Genomic DNA, 17,625 nt, shown 5'->3' with positions numbered 1-17,625 from the left:
TTGGTTCACGTCGACACCCTGCTCTCTTTTCCCTGCCTGAGGCTGAGCAGGAGGAACCAGCGAACAGAGCTGGTTTCGGGGTGCTGGGGGTGCCCCGTGACCCCCTGCTGCCTTCGCAGGGAGGTGGGACCCCTTCCAGCGGGCTCTGCCTGCCCTGCACGGCTGTGAGACTGTGCTGAGTGTGCGGTGTGTTTGCTCAGCAGTGTCTGTGTTCACCCTGCTCTTTCTCTGGCGGTTTCCCCTCCTGGATGCAGAGCCCCTCCGGCCTCTCCCCTGTCCCCTCCCTCCCTCCCCAGGGCCCCCATGCACAGGGACCTGATGTGCTCTGGCTCCAGGGCCTCCCTCACCTTTCTCCTCGCTGGTGCTGCCACAGCAAACTACGCTGTCCTGTGGCCCCGGGCAGGAGGACTAGGTGGCCGAGGGGCTGCTGTCACCAGCGCTCTGCTCCCCATGAGGCCACGTGTGGGCTCCTTCTAGCCCTGTTCTCAGCAGCCTCAACCCAGGCTTGGACTGCTTCCACTGAGGCACGCTGCCTGGGCTGCTGTGCAGGCGGCCTCCTCGGGATCCTCTGCTCTTTTGGGGCCAGGCCAGTCCCTCTGCTCTCTGCCCGGCTCGGGGAGAGCGTTTCTGGGGTCCCTGGGCCCAGCTGGGCTCTCAGGAGGGGGAACTGCCGCGGGGTCACCAGCCTCTGGCTGGCCAGGAGCGATGCAGTGCTTGGCCCCAGAGGTAGGGGGGGCTGCAGGAGCTCACAGAAGCCTCCATGGTGAGGTCTGTGCCATGGGGTGATGCCTGGGGCACTTTGCTCTCTGGGGGAAGAGCCCCAAGCGCTGCTTGCTCCAGCAGCAAACTTGCCCACCAAGAGGGAATCCCAGCAGAAATCTTCTTGGCCATGCTGGGCACGGAGCTGAGGAGCTGTTTGGTCCCATTGAGGGGGGATGAAGCCCCTCAGGCGCAGCTCAGGACCTGACGCTGCATCGCGGGGCAGCATCACGCTGGGACAGTGTTTGCCTTCTGCTCAGGGAAAATTTTCCTGCCCTCCCGCTTCCTGCGCTGCGATCCGCCAACCACAGCATTTAGTGCTCCTCGCAGCCCCGCACCGCTCCGCCGGCCATATTGTGGGAATAAGGCAGCTCTCGTGTTCTATGTCACCGGCAAATAACCCGGGCGTTCGAAAAAAGCCAAACCACCACCACCCACACCACCACCAAGCCCTCTCCAAACCCTAAACTCCTTCAAAATGAGCCCGGAAGCCTGGCTCCCGCAGCCCACCTTGTACCTCACTGGCCTCAGCTTGCTGCTCTCGCTGGGTAAGTGCCGACCCGAGCCCTGCATGCACCCGGCTGCCAGGGGAGAGCACCTAGGCTGGGGAGAAGCCCCCTCCCCAAACCCTGCGAGCCCCTCCTGGCCCCGGGGAAGGGGCGAGAGATGCTGCCCTGCAGGGATGGGATGGGACGGAGCTGGGCTGCTGCGCGCCCTGCCCAAGCTGCTGCTGCTGGGCAGGGTGGGGGGCACGCCGCAGCTGCACCGTCCCCATACAAAGCCGTGCATCCCGCTGGCTGGAGGTTCCCCCAAACACAGGGCTGTTTGCACACCCTGCAGGGGGAGAGGGGCAGCTCTGGGTTTGCTTGGCTGGGTGTCGGGGGGCTGCGGGGGGCTTGCGGCCGTCCCTCGGTTCGGTGCCGGGTCCGGGCGGGCAGGGGGAACCACGGGCTCTGCGCCCTGCGTGCTGCCCGGCCCCGCAGCCACGAGTGTGTGTCAGCAGCTTTGGGGCCGTATCGATCGGGGCGCAGGGATGCATCACCTCCTCGCAGCGCTGCTCGCCCCGGCCTGGAGCTGCTGGTGGGCTGCTTTGGCTTTAGGGGACAGAGGGGGAATGGAGAGCAAAACACCCAGCGAGGGCTTCTTCGGAGGCTGCGTGTAATTTTACCTCCCAGGCCCCGGGGAGCAGGGTGTAGTGTGACAGCGTTTGGGACTGCACAGAGCACAGGACACAGCCTGGGCAGTCAGTCCCTGGGGATGTCTTTCCCCACTTATTTTGTCTTCAGCTGCTGGGGTGCCCCAGGTCCTAGAAATGGGATCCCCGCACATCAGCGCTCCCAGGGCATGGGCATGACCCCGCGAGGACCCCCGGCTGTGGTCCAGCAGTGCCCCGTGTCCGTGCACAGCCCCTGGTGGCACTGCAGAGCCTGAGATGCCCACTGAGCTCCCGCTGGCATCTCAGCCCCCTGCGGAGCTCTGGGGCACGCAGGGGCTGCAGCACCAAGCCAGGCACAGACACGGAGCCCAGGGCGTAGCACAGGAGCTGCAGGGCACTCAAATAGGGCTATGCGGAGACCCCTCCAGCCCCCATCTGCGGGGCTGGGTCTGCGAGGGGGCACCTGGCACAGGCAGACGCCCAGATCTTCCCTTCCACCGCTGCAAGGATTGCTTAAAAGTATCCGAGCTGTGTCCAGGCGGCAGGGCTGGGGTGGCAGGGCCGGGCACCTGCTATCGCAGGTGGCGTGGGGATGCCACCAGCTCCCATCCCGCAGCTAGACCCGTGGCTTGAAGCAGCCAAATCTGCAACCTGGAGAAGATTCTTGGGAACCGGGAGCACCTCGGGAAGAAGGTTTGAGAGCGAAGGGCAGAGGTGAGGTGATCTGAAAAGCGCAAGCTGCTGGCGTCATCCCTGCCCCGTGGGGTGCCGCAGGGGTGCCACAGCCCCCTCAGCCGTCCCAGCTCCCTCCAGGGCTCTCTGTCCCCCCCTCCTGCAGGCATAGCATCAGGGCTGGCTGCCCGCTGCCTGCACAGGGCCTGGCTCCGTGGGCAGAGCTCTGGGTGCTGCCTGGGGGCTGCTGGAGATGTGGGGAGCTACAGGGAAGGGGTGGGAGAGGGAGTGGGGCACAGCCCGTGCGCCAGGCGAGCCTCCCGGACCTGCCGGCAGCACCAGGCGCTGACCCAGTTTCTGTGCTGCAGCAAGGCCGGGCTGCAGGGACCGCCTTGTGCCCCCCACCAGGAGAGGCTGAGGTCTTGTCCCAGTCGTTCCCGGCTGGAGAAGCCCTGCCTGAGCCCCGCGGGGTGGGGGGAGCGTTGCAGCCCCCAGGAGCCGGCCCTGGCTGCCGTAGGGCGCCCTGCCTGGAAGGAAACGCGGTGAGCGCAGCCATAAATCTCCCAGCAGCCGTGGCGCTGAGCCCCGGCGCTGATGCTGCATCCAGCCCTTGCACAGCGCTGCCGAGTCTGCGGCAGCAGAGCCTCGTTCAGGCGGCGAGGAGCGGGCTGGGCTTGGAGTCAGCAGAATTTAGCGCTCGTGCCATCGGCCCTCGCGCAGCAGCAAGGCGGCCTGGCAGAGCCTGCAGCTCTCTGTGCGCCGAGGGACGGTGCCAGCGCCGGGGCTGGCCCCCCGTTGTCCCCAGGAAGCCTACTCCTGGCTGGCCACAGCGTCCAGGAGGGCCTGAAGGGCTCCAGGGCGAGCCCTGTGCAGCCAGCCCTGTGCAGGATGGGGTGGGGAGGTGGACATTTGTGGCCCAATTTAACTCGTCCGCATCTCCGCTCTTGTTCCCCGTGCCTGCGGCAGTGCCCTCGGGACTGGGCATGGAGGTGATGGCTCCTGCCACCATCAACGCCTTGAACGGCACCTCCGTGAAGCTCTCCTGCACCTTCAACTCCTGCTACAAGGTGGAGAACAAGCAGTTCTCCCTCAACTGGACGTACCAGGAGTGCAAGAACTGCTCTGAGGAGCTGGTGAGTCTCTCCGGGGCTGGGGATGGGCTGAGGGGTCCCGGGACCCTCTTGGCGCAGTCGTGTGGGTCCCTCTGGGTCGTGAGCCCCCTCCAGATGCATGCTCTTGGTGAACGGGAGCCAGCCCACCCTGGGGGGAGTGGGGTGCAGTGTGAGCAGGGAGGGGGGTGCCCAGCTGGGGGGGGGGCGAGCGCTCGTGGTGCTGAGCACTGTCCCAACCCCTCCCCGTGCCCGCTGCCCAGTTCCTGCAGTTCCGGACGAAGATCATGAACAAGCAGCTGGACCGCTTCGGGAACCGCGTGGAGTTCACCGGGAACCCCACCAAGTACGACGTGTCCTTCACCCTCAACAACGTGCAGCTGGAGGACGAGGGCACCTACAATTGCTATGTCCTCAACCCCCCCGACCGGCAGCGGGGCCACGCCAGCATCAGCCTCAAGGTGCTCACCAAAGGTCGGTGTGGAGCGGTCCCCTCTCCTGGCAGGCACCCAGGGGTGCTGGGCGGGCTCCTGGCTCTGCCTCGAGCCCTGCCCCTGCCTCTTGGCTGCCTCGGTGGGGGCTGCATGGCCTGACCCTGCCCTGTCTCCCCAGAGCCCCCGAAGCGCGACTCGACGGTGGCCGTCATCGTGGGCGCCTCGGTGGGCGGTTTCCTGGCTGTGGTCATCCTCGTGCTGATGGTGGTGAAGTGCGTGCGCCGGAAAAAGCAGCAGAGGCTGAACACGGACGACCAGAAGACGGAGGAGGAAGGGAAGACAGACGGCGAAGGCAACCCAGACGAGGGCACCAAGTAACGCCCCCTGCCCGCCCCCCTTCGCCCCTGTACAGCGTGACCCCCTTGATGTGCTTCCCAGAGCAAGGATTTCTGTCTCCCCCAAGCATCCCTCCTTCCATCGAAACGCCAACCCCGCCTGGAGCAGGGCACGGAGAGGAGAAGGTCCCCGGAGCCTGGCCGTGGCCGGGAGCGGGGCTGGCGCTGCACCTGGGCTGGGACCCGCTGGGCCCCGCTCCTGCTGGGCACCGTCTGGTGCCAGAGTGCTGTACGGGGCCGGGACGGGCGCTGGGGACAGCGTGACGTGGCAGAGGGAGGGACACCGAGGTCCCTGCGCACAGAGGTGGTGACAGGAGGGGCAGCAGGGGCTGGGTGTCCGCGCCCTGTCCCGCTGCACAAAGCCCCAGCGCTACGCCGCAGCCCGGAGGCACTCCTGCTGTGCCCGGGGCTCGGACACCGACGTCCCCACCCCGAGGCGACCCCGAGAGGTGCCCGTTCCTGCAAGTCCTGTGTGAGGTGCCACAACCAGAAGCTCGTGCTCCTCGGGGCTGTCCCCACCTGCTCAGAAAGGCCAGATGACGACCGCCAGCCCGGGCGTTTTTCCGAGCGTTGCTGGTACTTGGAGCCGCTGATGGCTCCGGGTGCGTAATGGACGTCCCCTTCTGCCGCTCGGGCTATATTTGGGCCTCAGCATCTCCGCCAAAGATGCTGGGCTGATTCTTTTTTTGTGTGCGTGCTTGCTTCCTTCCTGGGGAGGGTGGCTCTAATGGAAAGTCTTCTGCCGATGTGCCAAACCGCGGCGGTGGGGAGCAGCAGCGTGCGGCTGCTGGGAGGAGAAGGAGGAGGAGGAGGATGTGCAGGGCAGGAGGGGTGCAGCTGTGGGGCCCCATGCAGGACAGCTCCGGCACCCCGAGCAGCCCTGAGATCCCAAAACTGCCTCTCCCAGCCCCCCGAGGAGCCCTGCACAACTTGTAACTGCCATGGCCACGCACTGCCAGCCTGCCCGGCCGGGGGGCCCCGCAGTGCCAGATGCCTCCTGACTGGGGCCCCCCAAAACCCATGGCCCAGCTCCTGCCCTGCTTGCAGCGGCTCCCTCCCAGGGGCTTTGGACAAGCCCCTGCCTCTCTGTGCCCGCGTCCGGTGGCCTCAGGACGTGGCAGGGACCGGTGCCAGCTGGGGAGCGCGGGCAGCGAGAGGAGCTGGAGGTGACCTGGGGACACGTCCCCTGCTGCACCATGCCCAGGTGTTTCTTGTCCCACTGCAGGCAGGACACGCTGCTGCGTGGGGCAGGGCAGTGCGTGGAGCCCCGGGGGACCCTGTGCCCAGTCCCTTGTCCCCCAAAAGCAGCACGGCTGGGAACAGGGGAGCACTCCTCACACCTCCCTTCTCCGCCATGTCCCCAGCCGAGTGCCATCCCCACAGCTCCGCAAGCAATGCCCCCATGCCCTGGGGATGCCGGGACACTATGTGTGCCCTGCTCTGTCCCCGGTGCCCCCCGTGTCCCCTTGACCCCCCGGGGGCTGCGCTGCTGCCGTGCCCGTGCGCAGCAGGGATGCGCCGCCTGCTGCCCGCTGTCCTGTGGCTTCCCCCCTCCCGCCAGCTCCCCTGCCTGGGGGGCAGAGCAGCGCTGCCTGCGCCCACACGCACACACCGCGCCGCTTTCCTGCTCAGCCGCCAGCGGTTTTTGGGGCTGCCTCCGGCTCGAGGCCAGGCTGCGAGCGGCTCCTCGGGGCACAGCCACCGTCCCCGCGGCCAAAGGTCTCCGACTGCCACGTGGCCGGTCCCGCGCCTTTCATTTCGCTCATGCACTGTCCTTGGATTGCAACTTGCCAATGCATCTGTATGTACATAGCTGTACACACCGGAGAGTCTCTGCAAATATAAATGTACAGGAGGCGCCGTTACCGGCCATGGCTGCACTTCTGGGTTTGCGCCTTCCCATGTTTTTTTTTTGCCAAGCACTCTGCTGGTGGTGGTTCTGCCAAAGCCTGATGTAGGATGTTTTTATTGCTCTTTGTACAGTTAAACGAACAAAAGAACAACAAAATGCAAACTTTGCGCTGGATGCTTTTGTACTGCTGCCTGCAGGAGGGGCAGGGCAGGGTGCCTCTCTCTGGACGTCTGCCCATGGGATTAAAAGGCTCCACTGAGCCCAGGACTTGGTCCCACATGGGCAGCGGGTTTGCTTTGGGTGCTGACCGAGCACAGAGCAGTGTGTGCTCGGGGGCTGCCACAGAGCCCAATGCTGCAGGGCAGTGCAGGTGCCGGGAGGTGGGCTTTGCTGCCCGAACCCTCCCGCACCGAGCTTCCAGGGATGCTCTGCTCACCCTGAGCGCCTCCGGCTGCGTTGCGGGGGTTCAGCCACCCCTGCTGGGCACAGAGCTGGGGGTGCCCGCTGCTGGGGGCACGGTGGGTGGTGCACCCACGGAAAGTGCACGGCACTAAAAGAAACTCTGCTGTGCCTCGGCCAGGCCCTCGTGACCCTGCCTCGCACCTTCTGCTGATGCTCTGTGCACCGAGGGAAGGGCGACAGCTCCGAGCCTCAGCTCGTCCTCGCCCCGGCACGGGGGTCCCCACACACCCTGCTGTGTGCCGCAGGGTGACACAGCACGAAGCTCCCACCTTCCTCTCCCTCCCAGGGGAAGGGCAGGGTGTCACCTCCCGGGGCTGGTGACACCGTGCTCTGCTGGCCCCGGGCTGGGGCTTGTGCCCGGACCTGGCAGGGGAGCAGAGCACCGTGGTGGAAAGAAGCCACAACCTGGGGGGGACACACAGCCCTGTGGCCGCTTGCTCTGGGGCAGTCACAGCCCTCCGGCAGGGCGAGCGCAACAAAGGACACCGGGGACCAGTTGGCAGTTTGGGGACACGACTGGGATGGGGTCCTGGCCATCCTGCGAGTGACGATGCAGGTGCTGAGGAGGGACCTGGAAAAGGGGAAAGCCCGGGGCAGCCCCGGGGGAGCTGAGGAGGGTGTGAGGGCAGCACCGCAGCCTCCGAGGTCCCGCTGAAGTGGCCCTGGGCTGCATCGAGTCAAAAACTTTCTGCAGGGACACGGCTGTCCCAGTGCAGCTGCCCCTGCAGTGCCTCCCGGGTCACCGCTCCTCTTGCCCTGCTTTAAAGGGTCTGCAGAAGGGGGGGCTGGCAGCTTCGCTCCCCGGGGAGCAGGCCAGCAGCGGGACGGACGGCTCTGCGTGGCAGAGGGAGGCAGGGGAGAGGAAAGCATTGCTGGGGGGAGAGCTGCAGGCAAGGGAGGGCGGAGGGCGACAAAGGCAGCCAAGCACTCACCGCAGTCTGCGTGCCCGGACCTCTCGCTCAGCTCCCAGCCCGCTGCTCGGCGCGCCTGGCCCAGCTCCTGCCGAGTGGCTGACGGCTCCGGGCTGCCAGGCCACCTTGTCTTTTAAAGGTCACAGCCAGAGGACCTTGCAGTAAATATAAGGTGCTGATGGGAAGCTCTGCTCCAGCGTCGCCTCCTCCTCCGTCGGCAGGAGGGCTCTGCCTGCCGCCCCTCGCTCCCAGAGGTTTGGGAGGGGGCCAGGGCAGTCCCTGCGCTGGTGCCAGGGCTGCTCCCTGCAGGATGCTCCAGGGCAGCCGGGGCCAGCGCAGTGCCTGCTGCATTGTGCCGGAGGCTGCAGCCCGACGCTGCTCTGCTCAGCCCTACCCCGCTCCCCTGCCCACGTGGAGGGAAGCAGGAGCCCTCCTCGGAGAGCTGCCGGGCATTTTAACCCTCCCAGCTCCAACTGTGCAGGGCGAGCGAGGGGGACACAGGGGCTTGGTGGCTGCTGTGCCCCCCAGTAGGCTGCCGGAGCCCACCAGAGCCCACTTACGTCCTGTAGGTCGGCTGTCCCCTGGGGCACAGCATGGGATCTGTGCCAGGGGCAGACCCGCATGGGGCACAGCACCACCATCTCCCAGTTCTTCACTCCCCAGAGCCAGACGTGCCCCGAGAACAGCTCCAGGAGTGATCTGCCAGCTGGTCGGACCCCCGAGCCCATGCGTCCTGTCCCAGCAGGGAGGTGACAGCGTCTGAGCAGAGAGCGCTCACCTTCCTGAAACCAGACACGGCAGCCTTGTGCTGGGCTCAGCAAAAACTTTCCGCTGAGCCGCAGTATCCCCGCGCCGGACATCTCAGCAGCGCGCCAAAATCCCGGGTGCCCTTCCTGGCCGCGGAGCGCACGGCTGGCGGGGGAGCAGAGCCTTTCCCAGGCCCGCGGTGGCAGCAGATGTCTCAGGAGAGCAGCCAGCCAAGGAGACCGGCCGGAGCTGCCAAGTGTGACAGCTCCATCAGGCCGCGGTGACAGGCAGCATCCCGCTCTGTGCCCTGCGGCCGCCGGGGCAGGGCTGGCCCCCACCTGCAGCGGGAGCGGGAGCACAGCCCCGGCTTGCTGCCTGCCCCCTGCCCCTGCCGGGTGCTTGGGGGGGAGGCAGGGTCTGGGGTCTGCAGGGTCCGCAGGGGCTGTGGGGGCTGCAGGGTCCCTGGGGGATGCCGGGGCTGCGGGAGCTGCAGAGGTTGCAGGGTCCCTGGGGGCTCTGGGGTCACCTTGTCCCGGGGGAAGCTGGGCTACGAGCCTGCCAAGGTTTGTGCCAGCACCCATGGGAGCCCCTTCACGTTGTCTGGCCAAGCAATAGGCCATCACGCACCCTAACAGGGATGACAGGTATCCCTCCTCCCCTTCACAGCTCTCTGCCAAGCTGCCCCTCAGAGGTGCCCCCCCCCGCTGCACCCCAATTAGCAAGGCTCCAGCAGATGCAGCGCTCCTCCTCCTGTCTCCTTTGCCTGCCCGCTTGCTGCAGCTCTGCTTGCCGAGCTCTACCCGGCACCTGGCCGTACCCAGCACCTGGCCGTACCTTCCACCTAGCTGTGTTCCTCACCTGGCCGTATCCAGCACGGCCAGAGCCCTCCTACAGCATCAGCACTCCTCTCCACGGCGCTCCCGCAGCGCCGGCTCAGGGAAGCCCAGCCCGCTGTGCCGGTATTTTTCCTGCCTCTGCTGCCAGCTCTGCAGCCCTCTGTCCCCAACCCACAGGCACTGCTGGCACCCTCTCGGTCCCCCAGGACATCCCAGTGCCCTGCAAAGCCCCCTGCTTTCCCCGTCCCTTATCCCTGGTGCTGCCAACCGGCTGGGAAGGAGCTGCAAAGGGGGCAGGAGTGGGGCATGGGGGGTCTCTCGATCTGCCCTGGAGCTGACACCTTGGACATGCGGCATCCCACGCCCAACGGAGCGTCCTGTTCAGGGGAGCTGTGCTGTAGTGCCGTACCCTGCAAGGGGGGGACAGCCTCACCTGGGGAGCCTGGCCGGGACACGTGCCTTGTGCCAGGAAGGGGCGCAGCCCCAGACGCGGGCAGTGCCGCACCTCGCCTCCCTTCCCACCACGCCTGGCCTCAGGATGCGTCACCGCCAGCAAATTGCTGCTGCGAGCAGGGGTCCTGCTCTCTAATGGACCGGGGCGGTAAGGTGCAGCTCCATCCTCGCACTTCGCATCACCGGAGGCCTCCATTAGGAGGGCCCCCGCCACCGCCCGTCGGGGTGCGGCGTGCCCAGGGTTGGCTCTAATGGATGTGCCGGTGGGGAGGCTGCTGGTACGCGAACTTCTGTGCAAACAATTACCGGGAACGAGCTCACGGCAGACAAGGGAAGTTTCCAACGCGTTCCCTTTGGCGCCAGCATTTGCTCCCCGCGCCCTGGCTCCGCGTCCTGCTCTGCGGCCGCACAGATGCTCGGAGCCTCCTCGGGCTGCCGGGGCGGGGGGGGGGGGGGCTGCAGGGACACAGCCGAGGTCACCCTGCCCGGCTCCAGCCCTGCGTCTTTCGGGGGGGGCTTTTCCCATTAGCAAACGATGCCGGGGGGGCGACCTGGGGACACCCCGGGGGCGTGCGGGGGGCGCGGCGAGGGGCGCGGCGGAGGGCGCAGCGCCGCCTCCTCCTCCTCCTTTCTCCTCCTCCTCCTCCTCCTCCTCCTGCTGCTTCTCCTCCTTCCCCCCGGCCCGGCTCCGCCCGGCACGGCTCGCCCTCGGCGGGGGCGGCCAGAGCCGGGCGCTGCGGGCAGCCGGGCCCCCCCCGCGCCGCAGCCATGGCCCCGCGCCCCGCCGCCGCCTCGCCGCGCCTGCTGCCAGCGCTGCTGGGTAAGGGACGGGGGAAAGCAGCAGCAGCAGCAGCTCCCCCCCGGGAACCGCCGCCCCCAGGGGTGTCCCCCCCCGCCACCGCCACCCCAAAACGGGGGCTCCCCCCGTCCCGGCGCCCGCTTTTTGCCTGCGCCGCGAGGAGCCGGCGGCCGCTGCGCGCTAACGCCACCGTCCCTGCTCCGCAGCCCGAAGCGCTGAGGATAAGTGGCTTGTCCAAGGTGACTTCGCAGCAGGGTCCGGGAGAGGGCTCCGAAGCGCCGGCTGCAGCCCCTGCCCTGCCCGCAGCCGTGGCTCCCAGCACCCCGGCTGCCTCCTGCCGCCGCCGCGGCCGCGCCCCGCTTTGCCCTGCTCGGTGCTGAGCGGGGTCCGCTGCTGGCACCCGCCGGGGGATGGCCGGAGGGGAGCAGCCGCTGCTGCAGCACGCCCGCCGACAGGTCGTCCTTTTACAGCGCGTTTTGGAAAAGAGCCGTCTGCATGCGCTTCTGCCGGGCTCGGGGTGAACCCGCACCGCTTGGAGCATGAGCCCAGCCCCGGGTCCGGGGAGGTCCCCGGTTCCCCTGGGGACACAGAGGAGGAAGGGGGTTTGCAGCCATCCCCTCCCTGCTGCAGCCCCTGGGCTGCTTCCAAGCCTCCCTCATCAGCGCTCGCCCACCGCTGCACCCGTGCTTGCATAGCTTGTCCTGGTGCTGGTCCTGGTGCTGGTCCTGGTGCTCTGGGGGGCACAGGGAGCCTGAAACCCAAGGCTGCATTCGCAGCACTTGCTGTTGGGAAACTCCCTTGAAAGGTGTTTTAGAGGGCATAGTCCTTAGGATTATTCTAAGTGAGCTGGAGATGCCAAAAGACGTGTAAGTACCAGGCTGCCTGCGGGATCTGGGTGCTGTTCCCTGGTGATGGTGCCCCAGCTCGGTGCGGTGCGAGCTGCTCACAGCATGGGGCTGGGACTGGGAGAGACTCGGGGGTGCTGGGGACCAGGGAACTGGGGGGGAGATGGGAACTTGTCCCCCAGGCTTCTAGGGTGGGCTGGGAGCAGGATGGGGGGAGGGGGGGGTGTCTGTGCTGCTCTGGGTGCTTTGGGACTCCCCAGGGACTGGCAGCGGGCTCCAGGCTGCACCGGGGAGCCGCAGCGTGGCTCGGGCTATCGGTGCCCACTGGCAGGGTTAGTCCTGGCTGTCCTGCCCTGCCCTGAGCATGTCCTGCCGGGGCTCGGGGTGATTTCAGCTCCCTTTTAGCCCGTGTGGACAGGAACCTGGGCAGCCAGGCGCGGCTTGCTTGCTGTGCCAGGAGCTCGCATTGATTTTTACGGGCGATGGAAGTTTTTACGGAACAGCTTTTTCGCGGGTGGTGGAGGCATCCGGCAGCCTTCCAGGTGAACCCCATGTGCTCAGCAGGGCCGTGACTCCCAGCCTGGCTTACTGATGGGCTGCAGGTGAAGCGGAGGGCTGCCCCAAAACCTTTGTGGGGAAAGTGTTGCTCTGGGCTACTGCTGCTTTCTCTTGCCCCAAGCGCCCACCGTCCCTACCAGAGCACAGAGCAGACAGCCAAGGTTCTCAGTAGCAGGGCTGCTGCTCCCTGTCTCTGTGCCTTGTTCCTTCAGGCAGGGGAGGCAGACCCCAACCAGGAGCTTTCCCTCTGCATGGGCTGGCCCCGAGGGGTGCAAAGCAGGGTGCTGGGGTCCAAAGTGCAGCAGCTTTGGGCATATGGAAAAGTAACAGTGGCAGGTGGCGTGGCAAGTTGAGGCAGCGATCTCCCCTGCATTTCCTCTGGGCTTTATTTAGTGGTAACTTATCGCTTCTGTCTTCCTGAGACCACAGCTTGACAGGAACAGGATCAGCCTCCGTTTACCCCATGCATGCAATTCAGATTACACTGATGATGTTATAACTGGGGCAGACAGGATTAAAAGTGTCAGGAGCCACAAAGAATCATCTTTCCTGTAAGTAACTGTCCCCGTGCAGCACCCCGCCGGCCCCAGCACCCCTGCAGAGCCAGGCTCCCTCCCCCTCAGCCTTGCTGCAGGCAGCAGCCCTGCTTCCCCAGGACACTCCTGGCCGTGAAGCCCTCCTGCAGCACCCCTGGGGCTGGGCTCAGAGCGTGATGAATGCACGAGCCCTCCGTCCACTGGGAGTAGCTCTGTGGTGCTGGAGGAAGCCTCTGTAGCAGAACACCAAGTGCTTGTTGGTGAAGTTAAGTAACTCTTCCCCTGCAGTGCTCGCGCTGCAGCACTGCAGCAGGGCCCGAAGCCCAGGATGCAGGGCTCTGGGCTTGGCTTGGGCTGCGACGTGCCTGGGGAGCTCTTAGCATGGGCATGTGTGGGAGAATAAATCAGCAGCTGAGGAGGCTGCGGGGAGCAGAGCCTGAAGCTGCGGGCAGCTCCTCGGAGTTACGGGGCCGGTGGGGCGAAGTGCCCGAGTCCCCGGGGAAAGCTTTGCAGGGAGGGGTCCCCCCGGTGTCCCAGGTCTGGGAGCAGCGTGCAGGATGCTTTGCCGGGTTGTTGTGAGTGGGGCTGCTCCCCCAGCCCGGAGCAAAGCATCCCCTGCCCGCAGGAAAGGGGTTTTGTGGTGCTGGGGCGGTGCACAGGACCGCCGAGCTGTTCCCTGTGGGGGACCCGGCAGCTGTCGGAGGCGCCCTCGGCTCTCGCAGCTGGGCTTGTACCGGCTCCCTCGAAGCACTGCTCGCTGCCAAGGCAGGGGAGAGGCACGGGCGAGCTGCGTCCTGCTCTTTGAAGGTCGTCCCCCAACTCCAGCGGGAGGCTCGGTGAGGCCAGCAGGAGGGGAGGCTGCTCCGCCTGGCGAGCGCGAGCCCTTCGCCGGGGTGGAGGACGGGCAGGCTGGCGGCTGTCCAGGGCAGAAATACTAATTAGTGCGTGAGCTCCTTGCTTGCAGAACAGAGAGCTCTGCTTGGCTTTCGGCTTCCCCCCCCCCCCCCCCCCCCCCCAACTTTAAGGCTTAGCTGGAGGAGTTGTGGATGACAACTTCTGTGATGATAACAGGCGAATCGGGGCTTTAATTTGCATCTTTATCTTCGGTGATGTTCTGGATCCCTTTGAATCTGCGCTGTCTTAAGGCAGCAGACAGCTGGGTTCCTGCAGGAGGAGGACGTGGAGCTGGGGCAGGAGCATTTGCTGTCCCGCGTGGCTGCAGCACACGCACAAGGGGCCCCCAGCACAGCCCTGCCATGCTCTGGCCGTGCCGGCGCCGTGCCCTCACGCTCTGCTCCCTGCCAGGTCTGCACGTCCTCGCCATCGCCTTGGCCCTGGAGGTGTCGGTGGGGAAGACCAACACTGTGCTGGCTCTGAACGGCTCCGACGTCCTGCTGCCCTGCACCTTCACCACCTGCATCGGCTTCCAGGACCTGGTCTTCACGTGGTATTTCAACTCGACGGAGATGGTGGGTGGCTCGCCGGGCTTTGCCTCTTCTCCTGGCAGGTCCTTTCCAACGATCCCGGTGCAGAGCAGCTCGGAGGCTCTCGGCTGGCTGCCCTCCTCCTCTCGCAGGATGCTCTCCTTCTGAGCCAGCCCAGCTCTGGGGGAACAGGGCGTTGCAAACAGGGGGACTCGAGCACCCGTGCATGGTTGTGCTTTTGGAGTAAAGCTCTTCTGCTCTTTCTGCTGCCTCCAGGCTCATTTCTTTCCATAAACTGGTCATAAGTTGGCTGTTCAGGTGCAGGTCCGCACTTAGGGCAAAATACGGTTAATTTGCTCCTCCTGTGCTTGCTCTGAGATGCTAAGGGCTGCTCAGATTTGCTTCCTGCTGGGCACGCTCTGCTCTTCAAACAGTTCACAGGAGGGCTGTTGGGAGCAAGTCTGTGCTTATAGCCCCAGAGCAAAGGGACTTCAGCCCCGGTGCTCCTGCTTTTGCATGGTCCATGCCGTGGCTGCAAGAGGGAGGCTGGCCTGCTGCACCTGCGGTGCCGGGGGCGCCGGGGTCCCCATGTCTGTGGAGCGCTCGGGGTCCCTCCGACCCCGCCGTGCCGCACCCCTGCCCCTGCAGATCTACCACGGCAAGATAAAGAGCAAAACCTCCGAGCCCTTCCTGGTGAGCCGCAACCCGCGGGTGGAGTTCGTCGGCTCGACGACGGGGAAGGACAACAACATCTCCATCGTGCTGAAGGATGTGGAGCTCAGCGACGCCGGCAAGTACACCTGCCACGTCAAGAACCCCAGGGAGAAGAATGCGCAGCACAACGCCACCATCATCCTCACCGTGGTCCACAGGAGTAAGTGCCGGCCGGGGTCCTGCTCCTCCGAGTGGCGGGGGCGAGAAGCCGAGGTGCCCCCGGGGCTCCTGGTCATGGTGGGGTGCAGGGTCCTGGGGGGGCAGCGCTGCTGGGACCCCCCCACCCCGTCCTGAGGCCCCTCTGCACCTTGTCCCCGGCAGTGGAGGAGACGGACAACACCCTGACGCTCATCATCGTGGGCGTCGTGGGGGGGCTCTTCGGCCTCCTCATCCTCTTCATGCTCGTCAAGAGGGTCGTCCTCTTCATCATCAAGAAGACGCAGGATGGGAAGTGAGTGCGGGCACCGGTCCCTTGGGGATGCTGCCGGGGAGGGGGGGGGTTGGGGGCCGGGGGTGTCAGCTGCTGTGTGCTCTCCCCCAGGAAGGAGTGCCTCGTCAGCTCCTCGGGCAACGACAACACGGAGAACGGCCTGGCGGGCTCCAAGGCGGAACAAAAAGCCCCCCCGAAGGCATGAAGCAGCGCACGGAGCCCCGGCCCCAAGCAGGGCAGGGAGCTGGGACGGGGAGAAGCCTCTCCCTTCTGTTTCCTTTCCGAAATGCCGACGCTCGAGACACGTTTCTGTTACACACGTGCCTGCAACCTGCACCGCTTCTGGGACACGGCTTCGGCTGCCGCGGGGACGGGGGCATCCTGCAGACGGGGACAGCGCTGGGACGAGGGAGCCCCCTGCCCTGCACTGCCCTGCCCTGCCCTGCGCCGAGGGAAGCGGGGCTGGGTGCTTGGGGAGCCCGCAGTGGGTGCTGTATGTGCCGTGCACCCCTGGGTGCAGGGCAGGGGGTGGCCGGGGGGCCCGGCGTGCCCGGGGGTCAGGGGTGCGATGAGATTGGGGTGTCTCGTTTTGCTCTGATGCTGAGCTTCGTGTGGGTGGTTGGGGGAGCAGGGTGAGGGTGCGCAAAACTCGCCGTGGGGCCGGCACATGGGGCAGAGTGGGGGCGACGTGGGGCTGCAGGAACGGCTCGGCTTCAGCTCCTCGGCTGGCACCCCGTGGGGGCTGCCGCTCCGGGCTCCCTCCCTGGGCTGGTGTCAGTTCTGCCCTTCCTCATCCTCCCCTCTCCTGAAGGCAGGGATGCTCTCAGGGCCGAGCGGCCAGGGCTTAACTCGTTAAGCGGATATTTTTATATCAGATTCCCCTGGGAAAAGGGCTGGTTGCACTTCCCTCTCCTGGAGGAAAACTGGCACGGTCGGGCCCTGGCGAGAGGAGCAGGGCCAGGGCTGCCCCATCCCAATCCCGGTCCTGCCACGGGCCGGCGGGGTGACCCTGGGGCCTCGCCGTGCCTCACTTTTCCCCATCTGTAAAAGGGGATACCAACAGGGCTCTGCCTCTCAGGGCTCGCTGTGAGGCTTCCCCAGCTCACAGCCGAGAGGTGCTGCAGGGTCGCTGGGTGAGGGGTGCTCAGGAAGCCGGGGGTTCTTGCAGAGGGGGCCTGCAGTGGGGGTGCAGGCCTGGAGCAGCTGCTGTTAGGGAGCTGCGTGCCTGCCGTCGTGCTGCCCCTGTGCAGGGGACCCCAAAAAGCCTCCCTGGGCTTCTGAGGAAAGGAGAACTTTAACACAAACCAGCCTTTTTCCCAAGGGCTGCAGCTGGACGTGGAACAGGAAGGGGGACGAGTTAACCCTACAGATGCAGTTCAGGTTGTCCTTTAGGGCGCGATTTGTTCCCTTCCAGTTTCCCCTCCACTCGTTGACAGGATGGGGCTGTTCCCACCCCTTTCCCAGCAGCATGAGGGGAGCATTGCACTTCCCCAGCCACAGAGGCTTTGCACCAGGAGGGGAGGTAGGCGAGGATTTGGGGGCAGATCAGAGGAGGAAGGCTGGGGGCTGCCTTACCCGACAGCTGCAGGGCATCCCTGGCACACAGGGACACGTGGGGACAGTGGCCTGGGGCAGGTTTCCTCGGCTGCTGCTTAAATGGGAGCTGAGCCCAGGCTCCCACTCCCCCCCTGCCCCTGGGGACCCCCAGGCGAACCACTGGTTCCTCTTCTTCAGTCTTCCCATCTGTGAAATGGGCGCAGCAAACCCCATTTACCTCCCAGGGGGTGCGAGGCTCCCCGCGCCGCTTTGCAACGCGCTCCGAGACCCCAGGGCGAAAGGCAGGGTGCTGCCAGGTGCTGTGGGGTGCCCTCGTCACGCATGAGAGCTTGGGAGGAAGCGTGAGACCTCCCCGCTGCCCCCCGAGCCCCCAGCCCACCCTCGCAGAAATGGGAGAGGACGGCGAGGGGAGGAAGGAGTTTTTTTTAAAAGAACTGTTTTTAGCTGTCCTAACCCGTCAGCCTTTTTTTAGACGATACCTGGCCCCAGCTCCGCGTACCGCGGGCTCTGCCGTGCCGTACTATGCATGGATTGCTCCTTTGGCTTGATGGACGACGTCAACATAACCAGTTTGGGAAATGCAACTCTATCTATGCACGTATGTGTGCGGTGTGGTGGGCTTGGGGGGAGCTAAGGGGCTCGTGCCAGCTCTGCTGGGGCTCCCTGCAGCCACAGGGGCTGTGCCAGGGCAAAGGCAGGGCCAGGGTGTGAGCTGTGATGGCCACATACGTGTGTAAGCATATATAAACACATGTAGGGATCCCTGCAAATCAACACAGGGCGTGTACCACACGCTCTGCGACGACTTCTAAGGCATTTTGCACTGTAGGGGAATAGTTAGCTTTGCCTTGAGTGAAATAAAGTTTGAGTTGACCGGGAACCTCTCCGCTTGGGACTGCTGTGGGTGTTCACGGGGCTGAGCGGTGGCAGCTCGGTGCCTGCTCGTCCTGGGCTGGTGGCTGCTGCTTCCCAGCAG

At 65.8% G+C, this 17,625-nt stretch overlaps 2 protein-coding genes across 6 annotated transcripts; both read left to right on the top strand.

The window, feature by feature from the left end:
- The first annotated feature begins 994 nt into the window (after positions 1 to 994).
- Positions 995 to 6,539, top strand: SCN2B (sodium voltage-gated channel beta subunit 2). 2 transcript variants are annotated; one of them, XR_013942012.1, is made up of 5 exons: positions 995 to 1,307; positions 3,554 to 3,720; positions 3,960 to 4,170; positions 4,309 to 5,431; positions 6,087 to 6,539. XR_013942012.1 is itself a non-coding variant. In XM_080567697.1 (4 exons), exons 1-4 carry the CDS (start codon positions 1,238 to 1,240, stop codon positions 4,506 to 4,508), a joined length of 648 nt encoding a protein of 215 aa, XP_080423823.1. In that variant the 5' UTR covers positions 995 to 1,237; the 3' UTR covers positions 4,509 to 6,539. The 2 variants fall into 2 exon arrangements, 1 of the variants encoding a protein (XP_080423823.1); XM_080567697.1 differs by having other exon boundaries at positions 4,309 to 6,539.
- Positions 6,540 to 6,678: 139 nt separating this feature from the next.
- Positions 6,679 to 17,529, top strand: SCN4B (sodium voltage-gated channel beta subunit 4; the record flags this gene model as incomplete). 4 transcript variants are annotated; one of them, XM_080567695.1, is made up of 6 exons in its annotated part: positions 6,679 to 10,606; positions 10,785 to 10,824; positions 13,830 to 13,993; positions 14,597 to 14,822; positions 14,984 to 15,113; positions 15,204 to 17,529. In XM_080567695.1, the coding sequence occupies 6 exons, from the start codon at positions 10,322 to 10,324 to the stop codon at positions 15,295 to 15,297; spliced, it is 939 nt and encodes a 312-aa protein (XP_080423821.1). In that variant the 3' UTR covers positions 15,298 to 17,529. The 4 variants fall into 4 exon arrangements, with proteins under 4 accessions (XP_080423821.1, XP_080423819.1, XP_080423820.1 ...); XM_080567693.1 differs by lacking the exon at positions 10,785 to 10,824 and having other exon boundaries at positions 10,555 to 10,606; XM_080567694.1 differs by lacking the exons at positions 6,679 to 10,606; positions 10,785 to 10,824 and adding an exon at positions 11,475 to 12,539.
- Between the last annotated feature and the right edge of the window lie 96 nt (positions 17,530 to 17,625).

Source organism: Anser brachyrhynchus (assembly GCF_964034855.1).
Source record: "Anser brachyrhynchus genome assembly, chromosome: 25".
NCBI lineage: Eukaryota > Metazoa > Chordata > Aves > Anseriformes > Anatidae > Anser > Anser brachyrhynchus.
Note: the sequence above shows the minus strand (reverse complement) of the source record. Positions and strands in the feature narration are given on the sequence as shown.

Excerpts from the sequence above, each read along its gene's own strand:
- SCN2B (XM_080567697.1), top strand. The coding sequence starts at position 1,238 with ATGAGCCCGGAAGCCTGGCTCCCGCAGCCCACCTTGTACCTCACTGGC. Across the intron at positions 3,721-3,959 it reads AGAACTGCTCTGAGGAGCTG|TTCCTGCAGTTCCGGACGAA; the intron begins GTGAGTCTCTCC and ends CCCGCTGCCCAG. Across the intron at positions 4,171-4,308 it reads CCTCAAGGTGCTCACCAAAG|AGCCCCCGAAGCGCGACTCG; the intron begins GTCGGTGTGGAG and ends CTGTCTCCCCAG.